Genomic DNA, 26348 nt, shown 5'->3' with positions numbered 1-26348 from the left:
CCTTTGTTCATCCATGTGTGAGCTGTATAGTGACGCTCGTCGTGTGAGAATGTACTGATCCCATGTAATTGCTGAAGCATTGCCCGTCTGGAAATGTAACCTACTGCCACAAAATCGCATGCATTGCAAAAGGACAAGAACAATTGAGCCAACCGTCATCATGACATTTGTATGAAAGCAGCCCTGAGCAGTTATTGTCCTAGCTCTTTCCTTGCATGACAGAGTGGTCCTGCTGCAGTGCAATGGTGTATAGGAGAAGATTTAATTTAGGGTTTAGGGTGTTTCTGAGAATTTAAAAGACAATTTGAGTGAACGATTCCATATGTTTCAACTGCCACATTCACAGAGCACTTGTAGAGATCTTCTCCCTTTTGTTTAGTGGATATAACGCTGGAATTTCCTTACTTTCCCATGGAATTAAAGAAAAAGGAGAGGGGATACTAATGAAAATATTTATACCACTGATGTGTGCTCTTCAGGGGAACGTTCTGACTTCTGTATTCTCAGCTGCAGCAAATGCTCTGTAAGGGGAACACATCCTTACATATCATCTCTTCCAAGAAATTGTCATTGCAATTATTCTAAAATAACGGAGTAAGGACTAACAGATGCATAAAGCCAATTTCCTTTTGGAGTTAGGAATCATGAAAGCAAAAGTATGACTTGTTATGAGGAATGAAATTAAACTACCAGTGAGAAAGATCAGTATTTTCACCCTAAATGTTTCCTTTAATTACTGGAGAGTTTTGCAATTAACTGTCAGATGCCTAAGATGCCTAAATATTATAGGTTCTTTCCTGGTTTTAACATACTGCATAACTGATCTACTTAAAGAACATATATAAAGATCAACCTTTTTTGATATGGAAATCAATATATTCTGGAAATAAAGTTAAATGGTTTATATTCTCCTCACCTGGAGATTTCTAAAGTTTCAGTTCCAAACATCAGACTTACCAGAAGCTAATGAAAATATTAAAACAATTGACAGTTTAAGGATCATCACCTTAATATCTTTAGAGAAATCTGTCACCTTTAAATTATTGAATCAGGAAAGCATGCAAAGCTCTGAATGCCAATGTAAACATACAGTAAAGAAATTACACTTCAAACATGAATTTGCACACATTACACATCATACAGACAGAGACTGAACCGTATTACTGACGGCAATGCTTCAGCAACACAGAGGAGAAAGGGGCAGGAAGTAACGCTGCAGGGTTTTCACACATTTAAGAACACTGCACGGTTACTTGGCTAAGAACATCTTCAAACACATTTTAATAGCATCACTCTAAAGCTGCATTCCACATCAAAGCAATTCACTAGAAAGCAGCAGAAGTTGTCTTAGGCACAAACAATGCAACAATCTAGACTCTTGCTGCGAATTATTTTCTACTGTATCAGCTCAAATAAGTTGCCCTAAAACTATGTCGAAAAGCACGTGAATATATTGCTTGGAATGCATTCAGACCAGGGTGACTGTATCTGCTTACACACAGCCCACACCTGTGGGATGCTTAGCCCTCCCTTGAAAAAGTTCTGCAATGTACTGTCCTGAAGTTGCTATAGTAATAGCAGTGTAACTTGAATGACTTCACAGAATTATACTAATACAAGACGATGTATGTACATGATGGCAAATAAAGGCCTGAAAGAGAAAACAGATTCAAGTCACCAGACTTGGATCTTTATTTTGATATTTCCAGAATATGGAAAAGTTCAGGCTTAGGTTTTAGTTCAGCATGTTTTAAAAACAGAAGGGAACTGTTAGAGCAAAACTGTTTTTCAAATTGAAAATGATGTAGAAATAAGCATTTTTATAGAAAGATAAAAATGCTAGAGATCTTTACAGTAAATAATGTCTATCAAGCTTCCATATTTGATTGCATGAATTACTTCCCTTTACTTACACAAGCAAACTGTCTTCATATTCAGAACAGTAAGAGCTCAGTTTGGATTTAGATTATAGTTTGGACATACATTTCTTAATCAAGGATATCACAATTCTCCATAATCTAGACCCCTACCTAAAATAGCTATGCTGCTGAAGTGTCTCTTGATACCATTGGTGGTTTGGGAAAGAAGAGTATGTTCTATAGCTTTCATATGCAGAAGTACGCAAGAATCAGGAGGAGACAAAAGGTGCAATAGAAGAAAAGCCTTGGGTCCATTCAATAAATGAGTCAAAATAGTTATAACAAAGCAAGTGAAAGCATTCTTTTTTTTTCTCTCTGATAGATTTTCTGCCTGTGCAGCTGAAGTGTAGTCAGAAAAACTTTGCTTAAAAAAAAAAAAAAGAAAAGCCTTTGGAATACTATTGTAATGTAACTTGAACAGTCTCAGAGTATTCATATGGTCTTCCCTTGTTCAGCCCCACACCTATACCGTTTTGCCAGAGAAGTACCAGGAACCATCTAATGGTATGCTCCACTTCCCAAACTTTCAAAAATTATTTCAGATATAGAAAAACAGTTTATGTTGATCTGAGGTGATTGCTAGCAAGCAAAAAAAAAAAAAAAGTAAAGTTGAGCATGCAGTGCACCTGCCCTCCAAATTCAACATGCCTAGTGTACAGCGTGAAATCAGATTAACTTGGAATCAAATCATCATTTAAATTAAAACTGACAAGACATTCAGTGAACAGAAGAAGAACAGAGCTTTCTTTTAGTTAGTTTTAAAAATAGGGAAAATTTGCAGATTCCTATGAGGAAGCAAGTGGACCCAGCATCCTACAAGAACCTCAAAGAAAATGTGCTCCCAGGAAAAAACAAATGCAAACTCAATCTAGCCCAATAGAGTTGAAATTTAGGCACCAGCATCACAGATGTATGCAGACAAGGCTCTTCTCTCTTTCTTACCCGGCCTCTCCTGGCCATTAGATACTCACGAGGTACCCCAGTCTCTAGACTTCCACTCCTCACTATAGGGACATAGGGAAAACTCTGTTGTAATCAGGTTTTAAACTCCACTGAAACCTCTGAGGGAAAGCAGTGTTTGGATCTGATAAAAATTATGAGTCAGTCTAAATGACAACCACTCCACTGGCTTTTTGCAGTCTAGTGATTGTAGCACTCAGCAGAAAGCTGGAGGCACAAACCAGCCTGAGAGGACTGACAGCATCTACGCCTTCTGTATCTGTGGTCACTAGGTACAATGAGGACACTGAGACATGAAGACATTCTTCATGTCTTCCCTGGAAGCTACGCCACTTGTAACCCAGGCATGTTAGGGGAGCTTTACTTCAGCCTAATGGCTATGATGCTTAGCTGAGAGTGATCCTAAGCATTCTGGTGGTGACAAACTGAGCAACTAGTGGAGACTGTGGCTTACCACAATATCTCTAAGCTATTTCCTATTATACAATTCCTATTGTTACCAGCTATGTGAAGTAACTTCAAATGCTAAGAGAATTGAAATGATTCACAAGCAGAACCAACACCATGATCCCCTCACAGAGAAATAATGAAAAAAATCTCAAGTCAAGGGCTTTTCCATCTGCTTTGAAAGCTTGTCTGTGAAAAAACATGTCCCTTAGGGGCCTCATGAAGAGTGGTCCCGTGGCAGCTGTAACATGCCCAGAGGACCAGATAAATGTCAGTTCTTCTGGCTGCCTGGGCAAGGAAGTTTCCCAGAAGCCATCCACTGCAATATGGTGAGGCATGACAAAGGATATGTGGTGGGGAGCATGAGCTGTTCTGAAAACCTGCCAGAGATGCAATAGCCTCCTCAGAGAACCCATTTCTGCAGTTAACTATCCCTGTGATAGAAATTAATCGCTGACTGTCCCCATGAAACTGTGGCTCTGCCTTAGTAGTTTATGTCCATTACATATCCTGTCCTCTCAGCAGGCATGAACAGCAGTTTATTCCCTTCCCCTCTGCAGTTCCCTGCCATGTATTTGAATCACTTTGTGCTGCTTCTTCAACACTTTTCTAGATCAAGGAACTATGTTGTTTTTCTCTTTCCCGGAAAGAAATTAGCTCACATCTACATGTGGGCTTCAGAACCAACTGAACCAAGAAAAAAGGGGTTAATGATAAAAACAGAGATTTCCCTCTTCTCACCACTCCCCATCCCAAACTTGGAAAGGAAACCAAATGGTCCCATTTGCTCATCCAGTTCAAAAAATCCAATGTGATATGCATAGAGCACTTCTACAGACAGCATAACAGTATAGCCATAATTGACAAGAGAAAAATTTACAACAATTTTATAGAACTATGCAGATTCAAAAGAAAATCTACAGGTATAAAAGTATACTGGATCCATTAAAATGGAAATTGCATTGTACTTGCCATAGAATTCTTGATAAGGTTATTAGAGATAATAGCTAAATATTCTTGAATGGTTTGTTTTGCCAGCACTCAGCTCTTCCAACTCAAGTATTCTATATCAAATTTTAACTTTATATAACCAAAAGAATTAATCCAAAAGCTGAGGTAAATACTGAAACTGAATTATTTTAAAGAAATCTAAAGCAAATTTACAAAAACTCTGCTCTTAGCATTCCTAAAAAATTACAATGCATACCAAACCCTTGTAAGGATTTCTTGATCAGAGTTAAGTTTGTAGCACAAAGATCTAAATGGTCTTTCCAGTCTACGATTGTAAAAACTGGACTAGTTAAAAACTACATAATGGAAAAAAAATAATAAAACCCAGAAAGACAGTTTTCTATCACTGATGCTGGGAGAAAATAGATTTCCAAATGCAAAATTTCAAAGTGAAAATACACTGTCTCTACTTCCTTCCTAAGACATATGATACAAGCACACATGGACAGACAAATACAGAATGTTTCAATTTCTGTGTGAATGCAGGCAATGAGAAGGAAAGAAAAGTCAGAGTCTGCCAGCACAGGCTCTTGATGGCAACTAGCAAGTCATGGCAGAGAAAACCTTTTAGAGAATACAAACTGCTTAAAAAAGCAGGTTGTTTGAAAAAAGCAGAAACAGATACATTTCAAATCTGAAACGCTTAGCAGAGTTAGCTGGAATTTATTAAAGCAATGAGGAGTGCATGACAGCATATGTATCTGTGCACACATCCACATATCCACCCAGCTATACCAGTATAACCACAATGAGTTCCCTCCCACAAGAATTTTATTTTTATTCTTTAACGTCAATGTTTTCTTTCATCTAAAAGTTCAATAAAAGCTAGATAGAAACAAAGATTTTATTTTTCTATGCAGAAAAAGAACAGATGTTTTGGGCCTGTTCACCTGGACTGATTTGTATTTGTGTCACAGGACAGAAGGCAAGCCATGGAGGAATACATATTTTCCCCAAAGAAGCTAAGCAAAAGGTTAATATAATCACTGTTTCAATGTTTCTGTGAAGACACTTGCAAGCAAAACAGGATGCTAGTTGGAGTCCAGAGCTGGAACAGACCAAGACATCTAACAGAAATGAAATCAGAAAAATTTAGTGTGTGAAGGCTGATCGAAAATGCACTCAATGAAAATGCTGGAAATATAGTTCCTATTGTACCAAAAGATCAGATTTAAATAAGTTGTTTTTGAAAACCAATGTGAGAAGAATGATATATTATTCTAACAGATATCTTATGATTAGTCACCAAAATGTATTATCTTCTTAATCTAATCAATTAAGAAGGGGTTTTAAGAGTAGGAACTGGAAGAATTATTTAAAAAAAATCTCCAAGCGTCATCAGTGCTTCAGAGACAGGCACTCAGCTTAAGAAAAGGCAAGAATCATCTACCCCCACACAAAGGATTTTCTCTTTATGTATAGAAAGTGCTTAGTACTTCTGAGATAGCAATCTCTAATCAAAATTCTAATCAGGCTGAAGAATAAAATCCTACCAAATGCTAACCTGAAATACTACCCTTCTGGCGAGGGCATAAAATATGTATTTTGGTTCACCAAAGGAAAATTTAAAACGCAACTTCTTGTGAATAAATCCATTATTTATTGCAGCATATACTCCTAAGTAGCCAATAAATTCTTCACACAGAGAGAATTGTTTTATTTTACTTTGGAACAGCCCAACCAGAAGCTTTTGATCAAACACACTTCCACATTTTGCAGAGAATTTTTATTCTCAGCATATTCTTTCTCAAGTCTTTTAACTTATCTTCCTTCTCCCTTGCCCTTTTTCTTAGCCCCAACCTAAAAATTTTCAAGGATCATATCACCTTCTACCATACTATTCAATAAAAAACCCTTCAGAAATAAATTCAACCTCCTGCCAAAACAATATGTCTAGAAATCAAAGATGCATGAAGAATGGCTGAATGTCAATTGTTCAAGATAGATCAGTTAGTAGAGCTAGAAATCAAAAGACGAATACCACAGGTATCTACAAAATGTTCATACAAGTTGGACAGATGGTTTCTCTTTAATGAGAGAATGCAAATCATCAGAAAAATAGTTTATAAACGTGCTGACGGGACATGTATGTTTGTGCATACAAACCCATACACTCAAGGACCATCCCAAGCCACACCCTATAATATTACATCTTAGTATAAATTATTCTAAAGGCTCTGTCTGACTCTTTCTTGCAGCAGAAGGACCTATAACACAGTCATTTCATTGACCTTACTGAGAGTTGTAATATCATTTCAATGACACAGGTGATGCTTTTAAAAAGGACTTTTTTTAAGTCACATTAATTTTCAACATGTCCCTGAAAGGAAGTTAGATGATTCTCTCTAGAAAGAGATATACCTTAATATAAAACTAGATAGGTATTATAATTAGTGATGAGCTGTAGAAATAGAATCTTTTATGATATGGATACACAGAAAGCCTCATCATGCCGTCAAAGTATCACTGTATTACTAAATGCTTTGTACACAAGGGTCAGTGGGACCTTAGGGGTTTGTAGGTTCCCTCTTCTGCCTGCCATTGACCCTACTTACTCTGGGAGGATGGGAGAGAAAAGGAAAAGAAGCATAAAAGAATTGTGTAGTACTGTAGCCAGTATAGATACAAGTAGTGTCGATATTACAGCAGTATCTGCATACATGTATTGCAGAGGAGTTTGGTACTACATAGAATGCAGAGAAACACAAAGCAATTGAAACTATTGTGGTAGTGATGAATCTTCCACTATGAACTATCATATGCAGTGGTACTTACCATATTTGAATGGTGTATAAAGAGAGGTAGATGAAAGAGTTATGATCATCATCATCACGTAGAGGAAAAATGGTGATTACACAGATGAAAAATGCCTTATGCATGGGAATTTATAAACAGCTCAGAGCTCTGTAAATCTACTTAAGTACCATTTTTACACACAAGACATTAATTAATCCACGTTAAAACTGAAATTTATAGGTTTACCATGCAAACCAGATTACTCCTTATAACTAATTGTTTGAGGATTACACTTCACCATATGTTACATGAAGCCTACAACGTGATTTAACATTTTCACTGTTCAGTTTACAACTTCATCTTTGAAGAACCCATGATACTGTAACATCCTCCTAAAGGCCAGATCTATACTAAAGATGTCAGTAAGCAGTACTATGTTTGCCATGCATGGGAAGATATAAAATACCTGTGCTAACGAGGTACAACTTGGCCTAGCAGTTTCTTTGGTATTGTTAAAAAGTGCAATTTTGCTATGATTACAAGAAGTTCATTGAGATAACATATAGATATGTGAAAACAGTCTAGTTTTACATACAAATTAAGGCAATGGCTGAATGGTCACTGAAGAAACAGCAGTTTCAGTTGAAATGTTACTATTCCCAAGTATTTGTCCCTGTTACTCTGCAGAAGATTAATACTTATCTAATAAAGGCAGAAAAATAGATCATGTGGGCATTTCTCATTTGCCTTAGTACAAAGGCATTTGGATAAAGTAAACCCAATGTAGAAAGCTGTTAAGTGTTTCTGTACTGAAGCAGAAAGGGACAGCACAAATGATCCATCTTTTACCAGCGTCTTGTTCTGGTGTGATAGCCTCTGGCAATGGGAGATGATTTCTGCCAGAAATTAATGACATAGCTGGAAGAGGGTAACACATTTAGTGAATACAACCATTTTTCAGAGAGCGTCTGACCATGCTTTGCTCTATTACCCTGTGGATCAATGTAGGTAAACAGTATCCTTAAATCAAATACAAGGAGATGCTAGAGGACACTGCAGCGGTCTTTGGGATAGCACCTCCATTCTATCAAGAACAGTATCTTAGAACCCCTCCATGATGAATTAGGATATTTTCTTACTGGGTCTCACACATGTAGACCCTATTTTTGTTTTGTGACCCCCACAGCAGTCAGAAGAAAGGTTGAAGAAGAATTTAGTATTTTATATTGTCATAAAGAAAATAAAATGATTCTAGCAATTTGCAACTAGTATTTGCAAAGGTATTTGTTACATTAAAAAAAATAGATACACTGAGTGAAATAATTCCACTTGCTCTATCTCTATTTATAATCATCAAAACAAGGGAAAGCAGGTTCCAGTCATAAAGAACTTCTGTGGTGCAGACACCTTTGCAGGTGGGCATGTTAGGATACAAATGCTCCTTACAAGAAATATGTAGAAACATGGTATTGTTGATTGCCTTTCACTTACAGCATCATGTTCTGGCCTAGCTACAGCCCAAACAATAGCCATAGGAGATTATTATCTCTTAGGCACTTAAGATATTTTTCTGCATCTTCATTAAAATTAAGAACTGGACTTTAAAAAGAGTTAAGTGTAAAAAATACTTATGTTGTTTAAATATTATTGCGTGTCTATTACTAAAATTTAACACAATCAACACTATAGTCTTACAACATTTACTTTGATACTATTCTTTTCAGTTTTTGGTAGGCTGAAGCTTTTCTGCATAGACAATGCGTTGTTGCAGGAATGAGGTGGCGCTGGAAGCTTGGGAGACAAGGGTAAAGGATGCCAATACCAGAGTGGGAACACTACCAAGATTGAAGGAAAACACACCAGCTGAATGTTCCTGCTTTTAATCTGCAGTTAAATAGCTGGCACTGCTGAAATTAAAATAGGCTGATCATAAGTTTTAAGCACAATGTATTGCCATAAGTGGTCCACTCTATATCTCTAAGTTTAATTAAGTCTCTTCACTCAGGTAGATCAAGATCTGAAGACTGTTTTTCAAGCAGCAAAACTAGAAGCTCGTTATAAATACAGAAATTGATTAGATTATGGGCTATAATTTTACAGTCATCAGTGGCCAGGGATTGTGGAATTTTACACCATCTTTACTACCAATAAATAAATACATGCAAAGCCTGAACTTGCATTCTAAAAATATCTTATTCATTTTCAGACTCGGTAAGTAGAGACAATGAGAGTTTGAAACGTTAGTACTACTAGCTGTCACGATTACTGTACATAAGCCACTATGAACAATTGCTTTTCCAGAACAAAGCACCCCATCCATAAAGGCAAAGGGACAGCTGTAAGAGTTCGGTGAGGTTCAGCATACCGCATCCCTAGGCAGCACAGAGCTCAGGAGCAGGCTGGTTAGTAACAACACTAACACACAGGGGTTGTTCTAATTCTAAACAGTCAGGTGAAGACAGCAGTTCAGGGCAATGACTAGGACAAGGATCATGCTAAACTTAATCACTTCCACACCTGGTGAGAAATTCACAGATACCTAGCAAAATAGTCATTGCCACCCACCTTCTGTGGTGACTGGGAGGGAAATCTCCATGCAGGCTGCAGACTGCGCCTTTCTAAAGGGGGGCCTCCCAGGCCCTCGGCGGTTTGCTTTTGAGACGTCCGCGCTGGAAAGTCGTTTTCCTGCACTGCAGCTCTGGGATGTTGGACTTGTACAGTGACCATTCACGTGATCTGGAAAGTGAATGCAAAATGTGCTAGGTAAAGTGCCAGCTCGCAAAATTCAGAATGGAGGAGAGATGTTAGTGCTGATATTTAAGAATGGGTTAAGTTAGAACTTCTGAGAGTAACCTTTTTTGTTTGTTTTAGCAATGCAGCACATATATGTAAGAATAATTCACCATATCTTTAAGGTATATTTTGAAATGAATCGAGGGATATAGAACTGGTACACATTCTTACAGCTGCGAATCCACAGCATTTTATTGACCTCTGTGCACGGGTAGTCAAGATAAGGTGGGTAACACTGTCATCCTTGATGTTGTGTCTCCTATTAGATACCAAATAAATTTGAAAACTCTCTTTCCTTTTTGCTCTCATAAAGAACTGCAAGTGTAATTTAATGCAAGATTGAGGTGGACAACTTCCCTATCTGCCTAGAAGCTGCAATGACAAAGGTATTTAACTGTCCCTATTTGTGACAATTATAAAACTAACCATAATATTGCTAAGTTATTCTTTATATCCCACATAGATTTATCTTACTGCTAAAGAAACTGACTGCTGAACAATATGTTTGTCTGCTACAGAACTAAAGATGTGAGGCTGAGTCCTTGGACCCCTGCTAGAGGCCGTGGTCAATCAGCACAGCACATTCTGCCATCCGATGAGGCAGGGAACAAAACACAGTTGCCTGAAACGCTGCCTACATTTGCCTGTTCTTCATCACTGAAAACAGGTCTTTAAACCACAACAATCCACTGAGCAAGGCTTAGATCAGATTTTAGAGTGGGTTGGATTGGATCAATGGATTACAACACATTCATACGATACTATACTTCCCCTCACATCAGGTACACAAATATGAGGTGAAGAATTACTGAATGCAATTTTCCCCTCAGCTTATGAAAAGATACACACCTGTATATAACTGACTTATTTTTGGTCAGCAGAGAATCCATACTTATTAATTTAAGTAATCAGCTGGTCAGCTATTCAAAACAATGAAAGCTCAATACTATAGGTAAGGGTGAGCTTGAAGTTTCTACCCCCATTTTAAATGTCAGGTTATTTATATCTCAGAATTAGTCTTTAGGTTTCTATATATGAGTATATTCAGTATATCAAAATTCTCGTCAATTTTTATTGTATCCAAGGAAAAGATGAATTTTAATATACCAAGAAAAATTAGTTTCTTTGTTATCATGCCATGATAGCACCACTGTACACAATGAAAAGCTATTTCTACATTCAGATGATAAAACAGATTCTATACTGAATACAGCATACAGTGTGTTATTGTACGTAGTCTTCTAACGTGCAAATCATTTCCTTTACTTGTGAAAGCAGTTCTGTCTCGATGAACAAAACAGGAAAGAATTGTTCAGAATTATATTTTAGAAAGCAATTAGTGTCTATACTAAGACTGAATATCTATAATGAAACGGCTCTGTAGGAGACACAACGTTCATGATTCCCATCATGTTTCTTAATACATAGCCATTAACTGAGCTAACAGCAGATATCAAACTGATGTGGATGATTCATTCAAGTTATATTTAGGAATTTTTCCAAAATATACTGGAACTATTCATATATTTCAGCAGAATGTCCTTTGAGATCGGGGCTTTGTTCAAGGGCACAGGCTGACTGTTCAACCTCAGCAAAAGATACATCCTCATCCAGCTGCTTCCTTTCTTCAAAATTCAGTTTGTGTGAAGGAGTTTCAGCATGATATCTAATTATCTCCAGGGGGATCCTAGGAAGTGGTGAGGAACATAACAGAGTAAAAAAGAATCATATTCTATAGAAACATCAACAGTATTTGTGAGTCCCTTTTCTTGAACATTGTACAGAATGGACACAATTCGTCTCAACCCCTATTCACTGTGCTATATTTTAAGAGAAATTCTGCTGTTTCTTTTAGTATGATTGCTTGTCTCAGTTTACCTTCACAGGCCAAAATTAAACAAATAATCAACAGCTTCTGGGCACCTAAATCCCTTTAGTTGTCTTTCTGAATAAGCAAAGCCAGTTCCTGTGTAGAGAACAAATCAGCTGCAGGGACATCCTTCAAGCACTGAAGTTGGTGAAACGTTAGTGAATGCTAGAACAATGAGTGGAAGGGGGAATTTAGTCATCAGTGACACACTCTTCTATACTTTAACACAATTCCGTTATTCTGATTAGATATTATTTTTCAACTATACATCAAGGAGCAATACAGCTCTGCAAACCTTAATAAAAAAAATACATTGAAAAAAAATAATATAATTCTGGGAAGTAGGACTACAACATTTTTGCTGAGAAGTTGATAAGAATCAAGCAGATAAATCCAGTGTGCATTTACAAAGGAACTACGTGCATATTTTTATGGTATAAGCTCAATGATATGAAACATTTCTGAAGAATAGTTATGTACTATTTAAGAAAAGGTTCCTTATTGCATAGTATGAAAAAAAAAGTGTACAAGAAAAGTGAGAGGAAAAAACAATAGTAATTTCCTACAGTGTACTTTGTAAGGGAAACTGTGAGGATGCTTGTGCTACCACCCTTTACCAAAATGACTGCAATGATTTTCTAGCCTTTTGAGACCTGAATCACCTGATCCTCCTTTGCCATAACAGACTTCTTCCAGTCACCCCAAAGAACAGATAGAGAAAGCTTGTAAAGACTTTTAAAGACCAGCTTTGTTCAACGTGTAAGGAAGAACAACACTGAAACTTTTTTGTTTGCTGGCTCACTGCTTTTGTCATTGGGTCACTCGGGCTTTTCTCATATCAGAAATATAAGTTGATATTGAGCAGCAGTTGATATTGGAGATACTAACAGTACTTAAGAAGCAGTGCTTTTGTGCTTTTGATGCAACACTGCAACAGCTCCTAAATCTCTCTTATTTTGGAGAAGGGATAGAATAAGTTGCCTAGGAAAAAAATGCTGCACAAAAAGCCCTCCTCTCTTTTCTACCCCTTTCCACAACTGCATTTGTCATCTCCTCTCCCTTCCCATAGATGTCATTACCACTGGCACCACATGACCCTAGCTGAGATTTAACTGAATCTGAGTATACCCCATGAGGTCAAGGGAATTTGCGTTATACTCCCTGCTGGTCCTGGATCCCAGAAGCAAGTACCGGATTTACTAATACACTGCATCTGGGCATGCTGTCTCAGCAGAGCTTCTCCTTGAAGCAGTCACCACAATGTGTGACAGTCACTCCACTCTACCTGGGCAGCACCCTTTTCTCCTGTTTGTGGATAGTGAACTAAATAGCCAGGGCTCAGGAACAGCTATTCCGCTCATTAATTTAAACATATAAGGCTCATGCAAACCCATTGGAAGTAATTATAGAAAATTACCCCATACTACAAGACATGAGCTACTGTGAACTTGATGGAACTACTGAGAGATGCCTTATGAGAGATGCAATGTGCAACATGACAGAGCAAGCCTGCTGGATAGCCTCAAATTTAATCTGATTCTTCTGAGGAGTATTACACAGACCTGAAGCATATTATATATACATGGACATGCTAATTTTAGTTTATACACAATAACACATATATGTGACACAACCTGCCTTGTCACACAACTACTTTAAACTACTTGGTGACCTTTGCAAAAAGCAAAAGGGACCAGAGAAAAGCTGAATCTCTGTTAAAACCAAATGTACTGAAAATATCAGTAAGAAAGGAGAAACATGAATTTGCAGTTGCTAAAGAAATGGTAAGAAAGATCGTTGTTTTTCAGTTCTAACAAAGGGATAAATTCACACAGAAAAACTAGCTGAAAAGCAGTTCTTACTAATGATCTGAAGGAGTTTCCAACTTCCTCAATTGGAAGAAAGTAATCAACAAAAGAGCAGGCAAGAGGAACAGAGAGAGCTGTTTTAATATGGAGCAGAAAGAACACAAAACATGAGAAAGTCCCAGAGAATTTCTCCAGTAAGTGTTAAGGACTACAGTCTACTCTGGTAAAAGGAGGAAAAGTCTGTTTCTATTTGGGGATTTTTGTTTGTTATCAATAAATGAGAGATTAGGTAATGATTATGTGTGACTAACAGCTTTTTTCTTTACACAGCAAAGAGATACACATTTAGATCAACAAAAAAGAGACCTCACATAACTGTACAAATAGCCTGAAGGACAGTCTCAAGGTTGCACATAAGCAAAAGTTGTGTAAAAGTAGTGTGAGAATACAGAGCACACCTTATACTTTTAACAGATTATTCTTAAAAGTAAATCCCTTCCAAAGACAGGATCACAATTTCTTCTTGGTGCAGTTCTGTTAGCCAGGAAAGAGAGGAGGTGTGAGACCTAGCAGAAGATATTGGTGCAGATGTTTTGCCAACAAATACATGTATTTACCATTGTGCCTTTTCAGTTGGAAGAGTAAGGATGAATTGCACTATTGCCATATTGATAGTACATTTAGGTCCACACTCAAGAGTATAACACACTGCCATTACAATATACTGCCTTGTGTAATAGAATAGTATCTCCCTTATGGTAACAGGCTCCTATAATGCACTTGATCCCAGGCATCACCATTTTTCTGAAAGAAACGTGAACAGGTTTTATTTTCAGAGAATAACACATTTTGAACCACTTCACAGTATTTTAAGTATGTTGTTATTGACAGAGCCCCTTCCACAACCAACTTTTTGCCAACAGTTACAAACAATTAAACCAAAATACAAAATAAACAATATCTAAATGAGGAATGCTAAGAATATATTACTGTTTGTTGCAACATCACCTCTACATTAACTTTATCTCAATAACCCAGCAGTTCAAATCTAAAAATAAATTTACCTTTGTTCCCTGAGAACAAAGTGAAAAGTTCCCCAAGTGTGAAAATTTCAGGCTGCTTGGAACTAACTCTATTCTTCAGATTCTTCTGCTGAATTTCTAGTGATCATGTAACATCACGCTACTGGACTGACTGTCTCAGAAAGTAGACAGGACTCAGCGTACCTCAACAATAACTTAACAGAAATTGTTGCTACGCTTTATGCAATGAACAGGAAAACACAGACAGAAAACTTGAATTCGTTCTGAAACAATCATGAAACATTACACATACGGCGCTGCATAGAGGACAACACTGAAACATGCAAGTAGGGTGGATGACCGAGTGACTACCTCGGGTAACAACTAGTCCCTCGTGTCCCCTATTAGGAGCATTGCAATTGTGTTCGCAAGTTGAAAAAAAATCTGTTTTTAATTGTCTGTTTTTGAAAATTAAACCTTTTCAAAAAAACATTTTTTCAGCTTGAACATGACAAAAATAAGGCATGGCATATATCAATTGGAGACTTTCTAAACAAAACTTACCTTTCCATCCAATATGAATTAACTAAGTGTAAGATAATTACAGAAAATGTAGTTGTAGTCAATTCTAACCAGATTCTCCTGAAAAGCTATGTCATAATGATTTTCAAGGTTTTGTCTTTTTCTCTAGATATAAAAAAATCTTTCTTTTTAACTAGAGGTAAAAATATCTGAAATAATTGAGCTAGCACTGCTGCACTTACTGGTAATGCCTCTTTTGAGCTACCTTCCTTATCTAATTACTGAAACGACAGTAAACAAAAGGCAGAACATCAATGAGCTCAATCCTGCTTACCCACATTAGGAAACATTACAGATCTCTTCAGACATAATTTTTACCTTGAAATACTGAAATGCCAACAGGGTTATTTACTTCTCAGATTTTTTTTTGTTGTTGACCTATGTCTTATTTTGCCATCTCACACTAAGTTACACATAATTTCTGCATCAGTAGCTCTGAAAAGAAATGAAGCAGGTAGCATTTAATTTTGCCATGTTATTAGCAAGCTATGTATCTGCTATTTGTAGTTATTTGGGGTGCAAAATTTTGATTTTTGTCCAAAGCGTTCTTGATTGTATGCCAGTATAATTTACACTCCACTCCATAGATGTTAGTATATAAATAATTTGCTTGCAAGTGCTCAATAGAAAGAGATGCAGACCTTGTCATATAAACCATTCCAAATATAAACAAGTTTGCATAAAATTTTTATGCAGCAAACAATTCTAAAAAAAAAAGTTTTTTCAATCTTGTTAACCTTATGCATTGTAGACTTTTGACAGATAGCAGTTTATTGTAATTAATAAACTAGTAACAATTGCTCATTTTATTTTAGTGCTGCAAAAGCAGATCATATGCTAGATAACTTCTGATTTAAAGTTCTAGTTTTTAAATATTCTTCTGCTTGTACACAGTTGCTAAGACTCTGGATGTTGTTCTAAGTCACAACAAGGTGATAAGACCATTTGTCTCATGCCTAAGTCTCTGCCTACAGATGACAGTGTATATGAGAGCCTAACCACACATCAGATTACTGCAGAGGACCTTTGGGTGCAGGCAGGTTTGGTAAGTCTATGTGTAGCCCCAGATTTTGATTGCTGGCCTGAAAAGGCTGCTGAGAGTATCACATCCTGAAAAGCGTACAGAGACCACAGAATGCAAGAGTAATGTACATATGTTTGCATTTCTTGAAAGCAGAGGAAAATGACTTACCTTTGAGAGTCCTCAGTAAGGAACTCTTCTTCAAGTAAAACCAGAGAACTTCGGAACAGTGAGTATCTATTATGTTGTTAGCCTACCAGTTGAGTATCATGTTGTTATTATCAACTCTTAAAAGTATGATGACCTTAACTGCTTATTTGGTGGCTTCAGCTAACAAACAGATGTTGCTACTTTTCATTCATGACTACATTTAACTATATCAATTATAAACACTTCAGTTACAGTCGCATTTTGATAATTCTAAGTACTTACCTTTCCTCTAAATTACTTACTTGCTTGTTAAATCTCCAATATACATCATACATTTTATTTTATTTATTTTTTTTTAAATCTGGGAGCATTAGAAGTCAGAACACAGCACCTTTCTGCATTTGAAATACAACCACAACACATGCCAATTATGCTGTGATAGTCAACAGAGTTAACCTGCTGATCAGCTCTTGTTCCTTTTTTTTTCCTTCTGGTTACTTGGACTGGCAGAGTACTAATATATCAGTTAATACAGGTCATTTTTAAAAAATGTTTGACCATAAACGTTCTCTCACTTAATTTAGGAAGAAACTAGTGCTGTCATACACTTGACCTTTGGCAGATGAGACTTCTTTTAAAATCCCAAACCAATAATGTGAAATCGCAGGGAAGCTAAATGTTTAAAAACATTTCTGTAGAAGTAGAAGCCATTAGTCCAAGCCACAATGTTTTTCGTCTTAATAAAGATCAAACTTGCAGCAAAAAAGGCAAACCACACCCTTGAATGTATCAATGAGAGCATAGCCAGCAGCTTGAGGGATGTAATTCTTCCCCTCTTTTTGGCATTTGTCAGACTGCATCTCAACTATTGTACACAGTTTTGGTCTCCCCACTACAAGTAAGACATTGACATAAAGCAGTGAGTTCAGCAGAGGTCCACCAACCTGATAAGGAAATTGGTACACACTGTGTAAGAGGAGAAGCTGAGAACTACTTTTTTTCCCCCAGCCTTAAGAAGAGAAGGCTCAGTGGCAACCTTATTGCTGTCTGTAACTACCTGATCTGAGTATACAGATAAGATGAAGCCAGACTCTTCTCAGAGGTGCACAGTGATCAAATAACAGCAAAGGACACAAGTTGGAACAGGGGAAATACTGGTTAGATATTAGGAGAAACTTTTTTTTTTCTTTTTTTTTTTTTCTCCTGTGTGGGCAGTCAAAAACTGACATGGGTTGCAGAATCTCTGTTCTTGGAGGCATTCAAGTCTCAGCTGGACCAGGTAGGTCAGGACAGTGACAGACCTGCTTTGATCAGGGCTATAGCCTAGACAACCTCTAGAAATACCTTAATTATGCTATAATTCTAACTACAAGCAGATTTCAGATGGATCCTCAATTCAGCGGTATTTTCAGACCCCAAAATGAACAGAAACTACTTTGCTCTTCTAGGAGGAGACCTACACTGGACAGTCCATAAGTTCCTCTGCATATAAAAATACATATCATTTTCAATGTACACTGTCAAGTAATTCAAACAAAGCAGTGTTAAAGCTAGATGTCTGGATTGCCTTTTCTAAATATGTCAGACCAAGGAGGAAAGCAACTCAAAATTATGATAATTTTGAATTTTCACAAATGTTCTTTGGCCCTGCAAAAAACAGATCTCTGGCCCTACAGATCAAGAGCCAGAAAAACTAGCAGAGAATGCTCCACTTAAAATCAACCAGGCAGTAAGCAAAAGCAGATTAAAAGCTTCAAAATTTTGCCAGATGAATGCATGATGTTTATCCTGAGGCTGAGGCAGTTTGAGAAGTAGTGACTAGAAAGCTATGTCTATTATGAATCTAATAATGTCTGCTGTAAACTACTTTGAAAGGGTAAAGCAGGAATTGCTGTAAACCTACTGCTCATCTTTAAAATAAAAATGAGGTCTTCTTTACAGCATCTAGCTGCTGTTTCATAGGCTTAGGAGAATCCAGAAAGTGACACTTTCCTTTTAATGAAATACAAAGGCATCAAATGATGCATATTTTCATACTACAGTTACATTATTATATGCATAAATCTTTGAGGAAAGAAAAATCAAACAGATTCCACAAGCCTGGTGGAACATACACAGCATAAAATGGAATACAGAGTTATAACCAAAGCTTCTTTGTCTGACTCTTACAATTGTGTTTTATGAAGTCAACTTTCAGAATCAAAGCTTTTGGACCTCTGCATCAGAAAACATTTCTCAAATCTTGAAAAATTTGAGCTTATTTGGTACTTTGTCTAGTTTCTCACTTCTGTATAAAATGGGAGACATCTTTGAGCTAAGTTAAGAATTCATTCACTGCTTATAAACATCTGCAGAAAGCATGGGAAATTATATTAATCTTTCGAAGATCGCATCTTAGAGGAAAGAAAAATGTCTGTCTCTATTTGCATTTTCTTTTGTTCTTTGTCTACTAAAGGCTAGGTGATAGCATAAATTCATGCAGTGAAACCATCTGTTCAGAGGAATTAAATAAAAATTGACGGTCACTGAGTTTCTCGATTTTTAGTTGGTGCTTGTGTCTAACTCCCTATGATCACCTGGGAACTTTAAAAGGTTTTAAGGAAATGAGCAGAAGAGAAAAATACAAGCCGATGCTTAAAGTGGCTGGTGAAGCAATGTTTGAAAACTTTCATATGAAAGCAATTGTATATATCTAGCCCAGATTCCCCACTTTGGTTAGGATTATCCTTATAATTCATTTCACTGCAACAGTTCATGGAAACATAGATTATCTTTTCAGAAAACTTTTGGGAAACAGGATTAGGTTTCAAAATAAAGACACTGTCATTCTGAGCTGCATCTGAAGACTAACAGAGAAACTGTACGGTATATGCAACAACGTTACTTCTTCCTTCTAGACAATCCAAATCACCATTTGGGTTACAGATTTGCAGTACCTATAATTATCAAGAAGTTATAATGTCTCTCCATATATGACATGTTCCCACGTTTCTGTATGGAGGTATGGTATCCACAGATATGACAAGTTCCTCAGCCATGATAGATAATAATCACTACATCAAAATAAAAAGATATTGAGGTCAGCTAAGTTACCAGTCATACAAAGGTCAATGCAGAGTTCCAACATACCTTTAAATCATGAAAATCCTGACAAGGTTTAACTAGACACCCTCAGTCATGGAATCGCATGTTATTCCTTTAAATACTAGAAAACGACCCTCTAAGCTAGTGCCAGCAGTGGTAGCACCTCCACATGAAACAGATTTAACCTCTACTATTTTAACTCAAAACAAAATGAAAGCAAGGACATTACATGAACCACATCCTAACAAGGGAGCAGAATTGTAAGCTGCCAAATGATAATGTATTTCCCAATTAGCTACAGTTGGTGCTGAAAGCAGGCAATGTATCAGCACTCCAGAAAAACCTGTGAGCCAGAGCCAACAGGATGGATGTGTAATATCTTACCATTTGAAAGTGGTGACTGCAGTACCTGTAATACAAGTGTGGGCCAGACAGCATTGTTATCCCCTGAATATTAAGACTATAGGTACAATCTCAGACAACAGGCAGCAGTGGATAAATAATCCCCAATAAGCTATACTTGTGTAGCCAGGACATTTTGGAACAGATGTAAATGAAATGCAGACATTATTTATCACCTTTTCCAGGAACTCTCATTTAAATTTAGCTCCTTACATTAAAAAAAAAGCTTTCCAGCCAGTTGCAAAATAAGCTATCTACAATTCAGCACAGTTTTAATGACCAGAATAATTAACAGGAATCTTCTGTCCTTCTAAGAGAGTCATGAAGCAGAACTAAAACAAGTTTTTTGTTTTGTTTGTTTGTTTCTTTCTTTTATTCTCCCCTTTTTTTAAAAGCCGCTTTCTGCAGTTGATTAGCCATGAGTAAGCGGCAGCTTATACATTGAATGCTGCTTCCACATGCTTCATCCTTAGCAATCTCTCAGGCTTCCTAATCATAGGAGTACAGAGTACCCAATAACTGTATTAGTAACAACAAACAAATACTTAAGTGAAAATTTGGTAATACCTCCCATTCTGTAAGAAATTTTTGAAATTAAAGGAGCTCTACCAGTTTCTGCAGGATGTTGAAACAAACTTTCTTCTGCTTATTTTTAGGTTATTTTGAACTTGTTCTACATTATTCAAAAATAATGAGAACAGGTAATTGGAGGAATGGTAGAAACAGGACTGTTGAAATCATGGATACGATTATACATTCCTGTCCTGGTTTCAGCTGGGATAGAGTTAATTTTCTTCCTACCAGCTGGTATGGTGCCATATTTTAGATTTAGGATGCGAATAAAGCTGATAATACACCCATGTTCTAGTTGTTACAGAGCAGTGCTTGCACTGAGTCCAGGACTTTTCAGCTTCTTGTGCTGCCCTGCCAGCGAGGGGGCTGGGAGGGCACAGAACCAGAACAGCTGACCCCAAATGGCCAAATGGACATCCTGTACCAGGTGGCATAATGCTCAACAGTAAAACTGGGGGGGCTGGCGCTGCTTGGGGATGAGAAGGGCATTGGTCAGCTGTTGGTGAGCAACTGTGTTGTGCATCACCTTTTTCTTTTGTTCTTATTCAACTGTCCTTATCTCAACCAATGAGTCCTTGTGCTTTTACCTTTTTTGATTCTCTCCCCATCACACTTCAGAGGTCATGGAAGAGAGCGAATGGCTGTGTGGTGCTTAGCTGCTGTCCAGTTTAAACCATAACAATTCCTTTAATCTTCAGAATTCCCTACATCTGTTATACTTAGGATGGATCTTCATACTTCTTATACTCTTAGGATGAACTTACAGCTTTTCTTTGTACATTGCTGTCCTGCTTCCCAATCCTTGTGCCTTTTTATTTATGTATTTATTTTAACATAAAACTGCCTTCAGTTTTTCAGTATATTCTAGGCAATGCTTACAACATTGTCCAGCTCCCAGCATGACTGCTGGAAAGCTGTGGGTAAGGCATTTTTTTTCCTCTGGCATGTAACTTGAGAGTTGTGTCTCAAGATGTTGACCAGAATAAAATCTTAATAGTCATTCTCATGTTATACAGTAAAGCCCTCACCACTTCTAGTTATGTAAATTTGTTTCTTGTTTTGCTAAATACCTCTAATTCCAGTCTTTTACACATTAAATTTATCTTTTTCTTGTGTTATGCTTCAGATCTTTCAGATGTGCTAACGTAATACAGATCTATTTCATGTTATGTGTCCTTCAAAATGATCTTTTAAAAATCATACTAAGAAAGCAAAGTCCAACCTATGGAATGTAGTTTAGCCTTAGATCCTACTCTATGGCTATTCTAGTGCTCTACTTATTTACCTTCCCTCTTAATAGCTGCCCATTTATTTAGTGATAAAAATAATTTTACAGGTCTATAGCTGCCTGCATCACTTCCTTTACCTTTCTAGAGAGTTGGTATTATAATTTTCCACTCCATTTTTTTGGGGTGTATTCCTACATTCCTAGTATCTCAAACATTACTGTTAATGATGGAGTAAATTATTTCAACTAATTCACTTTGTACACTGAAATCTGCATAATCTGGACTGGATTTCCCAACGATCTTGCAGCATTTATTTACTTAACCGTTATCAGGAGCTATTAGCAGTTTTCTAAGTTCCTCCGTCATTTATAATGTAGAAGACATGTTTACTACCCTGACTTTTGCCTTGGGGAACAGTGTTACATTGGTTTATACATGCACAAGATTCCTAGTGACAGATATTAAGTTCATCTGCATTATGTAAGAATGTGATCCATCTTTAATTTCTATCTCTAAAAAGACATTCAAAGTAATGTGGCATGGCTACACAGCTTTTTCAGTCATCTTACATGAGAAACTTCCTGTGAGAGCAAAACTAAAAAGGACTCTTTGATACTGAGAATATTTACAAATAATTATAAAAACCTTTGTGTTAACCATACGCTCCGCCCCAAATGCCAGGAGTGATTCTGTTTATGTGAATATTTAAGAGGGCATGATCTGCACCAAACATTTTTGGGTTATGCAAGATATTAATGTCATTTTAGGTTTTCTGAGGTGAAACTTCTGCTTTCACTTACTATGCTTTTCCACTGAAAAATTGAAGAAGGATTGAGAAAAAGGTTATGACAGTATACTTAACAGTTATCTAAGTCTGAGACAGAAATGAGTGATTTTTGATCTGACATCTGCAGAGCTCAAAAACACCATAAAATATACACGTTCAACTATCTTATTACTGCTGTGGCACGGAATTTGTATATTAAATAAAGAAATAGACTAGCGCATGCATTGGGTGTTATAGGCAGAGAAAAACATAACTGACAACCAGTTATAATGCTTCAAGTGTGTCAAAAGTTCTGGAGCCAATTCATAACAAAATATTACACACACAGTGTGTAATGATTAGCAAAATGTCTACATAAAATAAATGAATATTAGACAAGCAAAATGCTGAGAGCTGCCAACAGAACTGTATGGGTTAATAGGTGGTTTTTAGAAAGCCTTTTCAGACAAAGCCTCCAAGGTTATTGTGTTATCTCATGGATCAGTTGGTAAAATGTTTTGCCAATGAATGTAAGGAAGTTTAAAACTGTTGGCTTTCGCCTACCGTACCAAGATCAGTCTTAAGATCTGTTGGCAGACTTAACTTTCTTGATCCTTTAACTGAAACAACAGAAAAAGGAGAAAGGCAGTTGTTAATAATTAATAAAGAAAAAGGAGTGAGGGAAAACAACATGCCATCTTCTGGTTAATATCATGCTGGAAGTTTGTAGCAATTTTTTTTTTTATATATCAGCAGAATTATGGTTTAATTTTTTCATGTAAACCATTCAGAAAAATAAATGTAACTAAACATAAAAGCACTGGAAAAAACGTTACTCCAGCTCTCAAGAAATGAATAGTGTTCTACATAGCTTTGGCTGTATGCTGCAATATCTTACCTCGTGATGACAGGAATGATTAAAAACAAATAAGATTAAGGCAAATATTGCAAATGCTGGTTATGCAGCATATCACAAATATTAAACACCTGGAAACCAATTTATTAAGAGGTTGCAATGAAGTTATCTGATGACATCATACTCAAGATATCATTCAAAAAAGAAGGCATATTGTATAGGTAATGGCGACAGACCACATTACTGTACATATTACAGAAAAGACATTGCACAGAAACGAAATACAGCAGCTTCAGGATACAATGCAGTTTTATCTAGACATCAAAATATTGCACTCAATTTGCTGAAGATTTAATTATCTGTTGTGTTCCAAATACACAACAAAACTATGATTTAGCTTCTGTTCAAAAATGTTTTCATTTCCTTACACATGAGCACATTTTTAAACAATGAACACCAAAGAACTAAAATGAAGCATGTCTTGTATCAGTCAAAATGGTATTAAACTTGTTAAAAGAATGTCATAAGAAATCTTTTATTATTAATTCAGAGGACTTAATTTCCCATATGGTTCTTTTATTTTGTCTTCATTCAATTTTTTTCACACTGTTTTCTAGCTTTTGCCCCTTCTGTATACTGTCTGTTATTAGTAGCAAACAATGAAGTATTTGTCAGCTAACTACTATAATTCTGAAAAAAAAGAAAAAAAGAAAAAAGTCCCACATCGTAAGTATGACAGTGGCAGGAACACTGGGGCATATGAACATAAGGAACAAGTCCTTTGTAACTCCTATTTAATAAAGTTTTAGGTCAGAAGGATGCCTAGAACAGCCACTTACCATTTCAAGTCACAGAGCCCCTGAAAGAATCTCTGTTGCAATGTCATCAACTACAAAACCTGCAATGTGGCACAGGAAAATATCAGCTGGCACCTATGCTACTGTTTTTTTTTTCTCTGTCTCTCTTTTTTTTTTTTTTCCTTTGCTGTTCTTTTTGAGCCCTTGGAGAAGAGTATGGGAGCCCTTCAGGCTCTTGAACAGCCTTTTGGTATCAGTAGAAGCAGCACAACCCTCCCAGTAACACATTTCTAGCTGTCACTTTAAACAGATGCTTTAGAATAAGGTGAGGAGGTCTCTTCAGATCAAACCAACATTAAAATCTTGGAAAATAATTTCGATACCAAGTCTTAGGCCTGTGCATCCATTTTAAGCACTCACACAAAGGCCAACCACAATGCTTTGAAAACATTCTATTTATTTGGAGAGCTGTCATACACTTTCAGACTGAGAACAGAGGTTACTGCTCCACAAAATCAGTGCTTTGCTAATAGAGAAAGAGTAGCACTTACTATATAATCCCCTTTTGCTTTAAGGAAAGGACAAGCTCTGGCTCAACCAGACCTCTGAAAAAGGATTACTAACACCAATGGAAAGTTGTAGGACACTTTACTAACGGACTAGAATCTACATTGGGATATTTCAGAGGTATAAAGCCTAGCTGCATTTAACACTAAGGGAGCCTTATTAGTGCTATCATCAGAGGCTTTTGAGCTTTATAAAGAGGTAGTTTAAGCTCTTCCATTTCAATATTACAGCTATTCCTGTAAAACAGATTCTGTTTTATATGCCACAGCTATTCCCAAACTGTGGTATGTATGTATGAACTGGAAGACTGCAGACATAGTTTCCAATTATTTGTGCACAGGCTCATGCACGAGGTGCAAAGAAAGCTCCCTCTGATTCCCCCAAAGGACTCTAAACAGGCTCCATCTGAGAGCTTCTGCAGCTGCTTACAGATAAAATAGGCATACCATACTGAATGCTGCAATCTAACAGGCTCAGGATGCTGAAGGGACTGAAGTTGGGAAAGCAAGGGAGTAAAGATCTGATGAGTTAGACTATGGGCACAAGGAAATTGTAGGCATCCCAATATTGGGAAAAATAGGAAAAACAGAGGCACAGGCTTGCTGTTCCTGTATAGTAGGGAACATAGTGAGTAGGGGGCAAAAGTAGAAAGGAGACACGCAGTATTGGGAAATGAAGTAAGTATAGCTGGGAAATCCAGAAGTTACTCCTACCACCATTTCCACCATCAAATATGAAATTTTTGGTGTAGGACATGATTGTGTGGACCACTGTCAGTAAACCAGACCTCTGAGAGTAAAGACAAAAGATGGAGTTGATTGTTTTTGTGCTTTACTGCAAAAAAAACCAACTGTGCATAATACTACCAATTATTTTTTGGGGGGGAATAAAACTAATGTTTTAATGATAAACTGATCAGAATGGGAATATTAATATGCAACCATTTTTTAATTCCTAAAGTATGTATATTTTGCTATCTCTGCATTCATAATAAAGGAGGATCATGAATAGTACGATCATGCATCTTGCTGAGAATGAGCTTTTGAAAACTATTCTAATTTATGAACGAAGTAGAGTAGCCAGCCTCTTGCTAGTTCAAGAGGCTAGCAGAGCTGTTTGTTGCCTTTACTTCTTTGCATTCATGTCAGAGGCAGCCAGCAAAAATTGTAGTACCACAGTGCAAGGTAAGACACATGTCAGGAAAGTCCCTGTTCAAAAGCCTAAGTTTGGCTGTTTAAACATATCTAAAAATAGGATGATAAAGAGGCACAGAGTTAATAGGTAAGATCTGGCAGCTAGCTAAACTGAGGACCCAGGCCCCCTGAACAGAATACATCCCATCTTGTAGCCATATGGTTCCTATCAGTCTCTCAATGAAAACACCAAGCACAACCAACCCAAACAAGCATGCTCTTGCAGCTATGACATTTCGTGGTGTGTCTCCCCCAACATGAGTGTAGTCAGAGAAAAGATTATTCAAAATGAAGGTGACTTCTTAGAGCTCTTTTTCTATTAGTCAGCTTTTGGCTCCAAAACACTTTGGAATATCTGTCCCTGTCCTTCACTGCTAAAACATGGATTTGAGAGACGAATATTTAAATACCCACTCAGATAACATACACACAAAGATCATGAATGTTTGGCTTCTGGGGCTAAGAGCCAACTTGGGACAGCCCCCTTCCTTTTGTGGGCTCAGGTGAAGCACCCTCAGACAGTGCTGTGCTTTTCCCAGGGAGCTGCTTTCTGGCTGAGCCT

General features: G+C 37.0%; 1 protein-coding gene across 10 annotated transcripts in view; it reads right to left on the bottom strand.

Annotated features, from left to right (window-relative positions):
• The window catches only part of STXBP5L (syntaxin binding protein 5L), a 206639-nt gene that overhangs the window by 15529 nt on the left and 164762 nt on the right, over positions 1 to 26348 (bottom strand). For 4 of the 10 annotated variants that reach the window (XM_083834584.1, XM_083834589.1, XM_083834586.1 and 1 more), the window contains 2 exons: positions 9639 to 9809; positions 2 to 103 (listed from right to left, as the gene is read on the bottom strand). The exons of 2 other annotated variants lie outside the window; for them this stretch is intronic. In XM_083834584.1, the coding sequence (XP_083690710.1) occupies positions 2 to 103; positions 9639 to 9809 (273 nt within the window). Of the gene's footprint in view, position 1; positions 104 to 9638; positions 9810 to 22942; positions 22994 to 26348 lie in introns of all 10 variants that reach the window. 4 more of the 10 variants (XM_083834591.1, XM_083834592.1, XM_083834588.1 and 1 more) reach the window with 3 other exon arrangements.

The sequence above is a fragment of the Anser anser genome (assembly GCF_964211835.1).
Source record: "Anser anser genome assembly, chromosome: 1".
Classification (NCBI taxonomy): domain Eukaryota; kingdom Metazoa; phylum Chordata; class Aves; order Anseriformes; family Anatidae; genus Anser; species Anser anser.
This window is presented reverse-complemented; position numbering and strand designations above follow the sequence as displayed.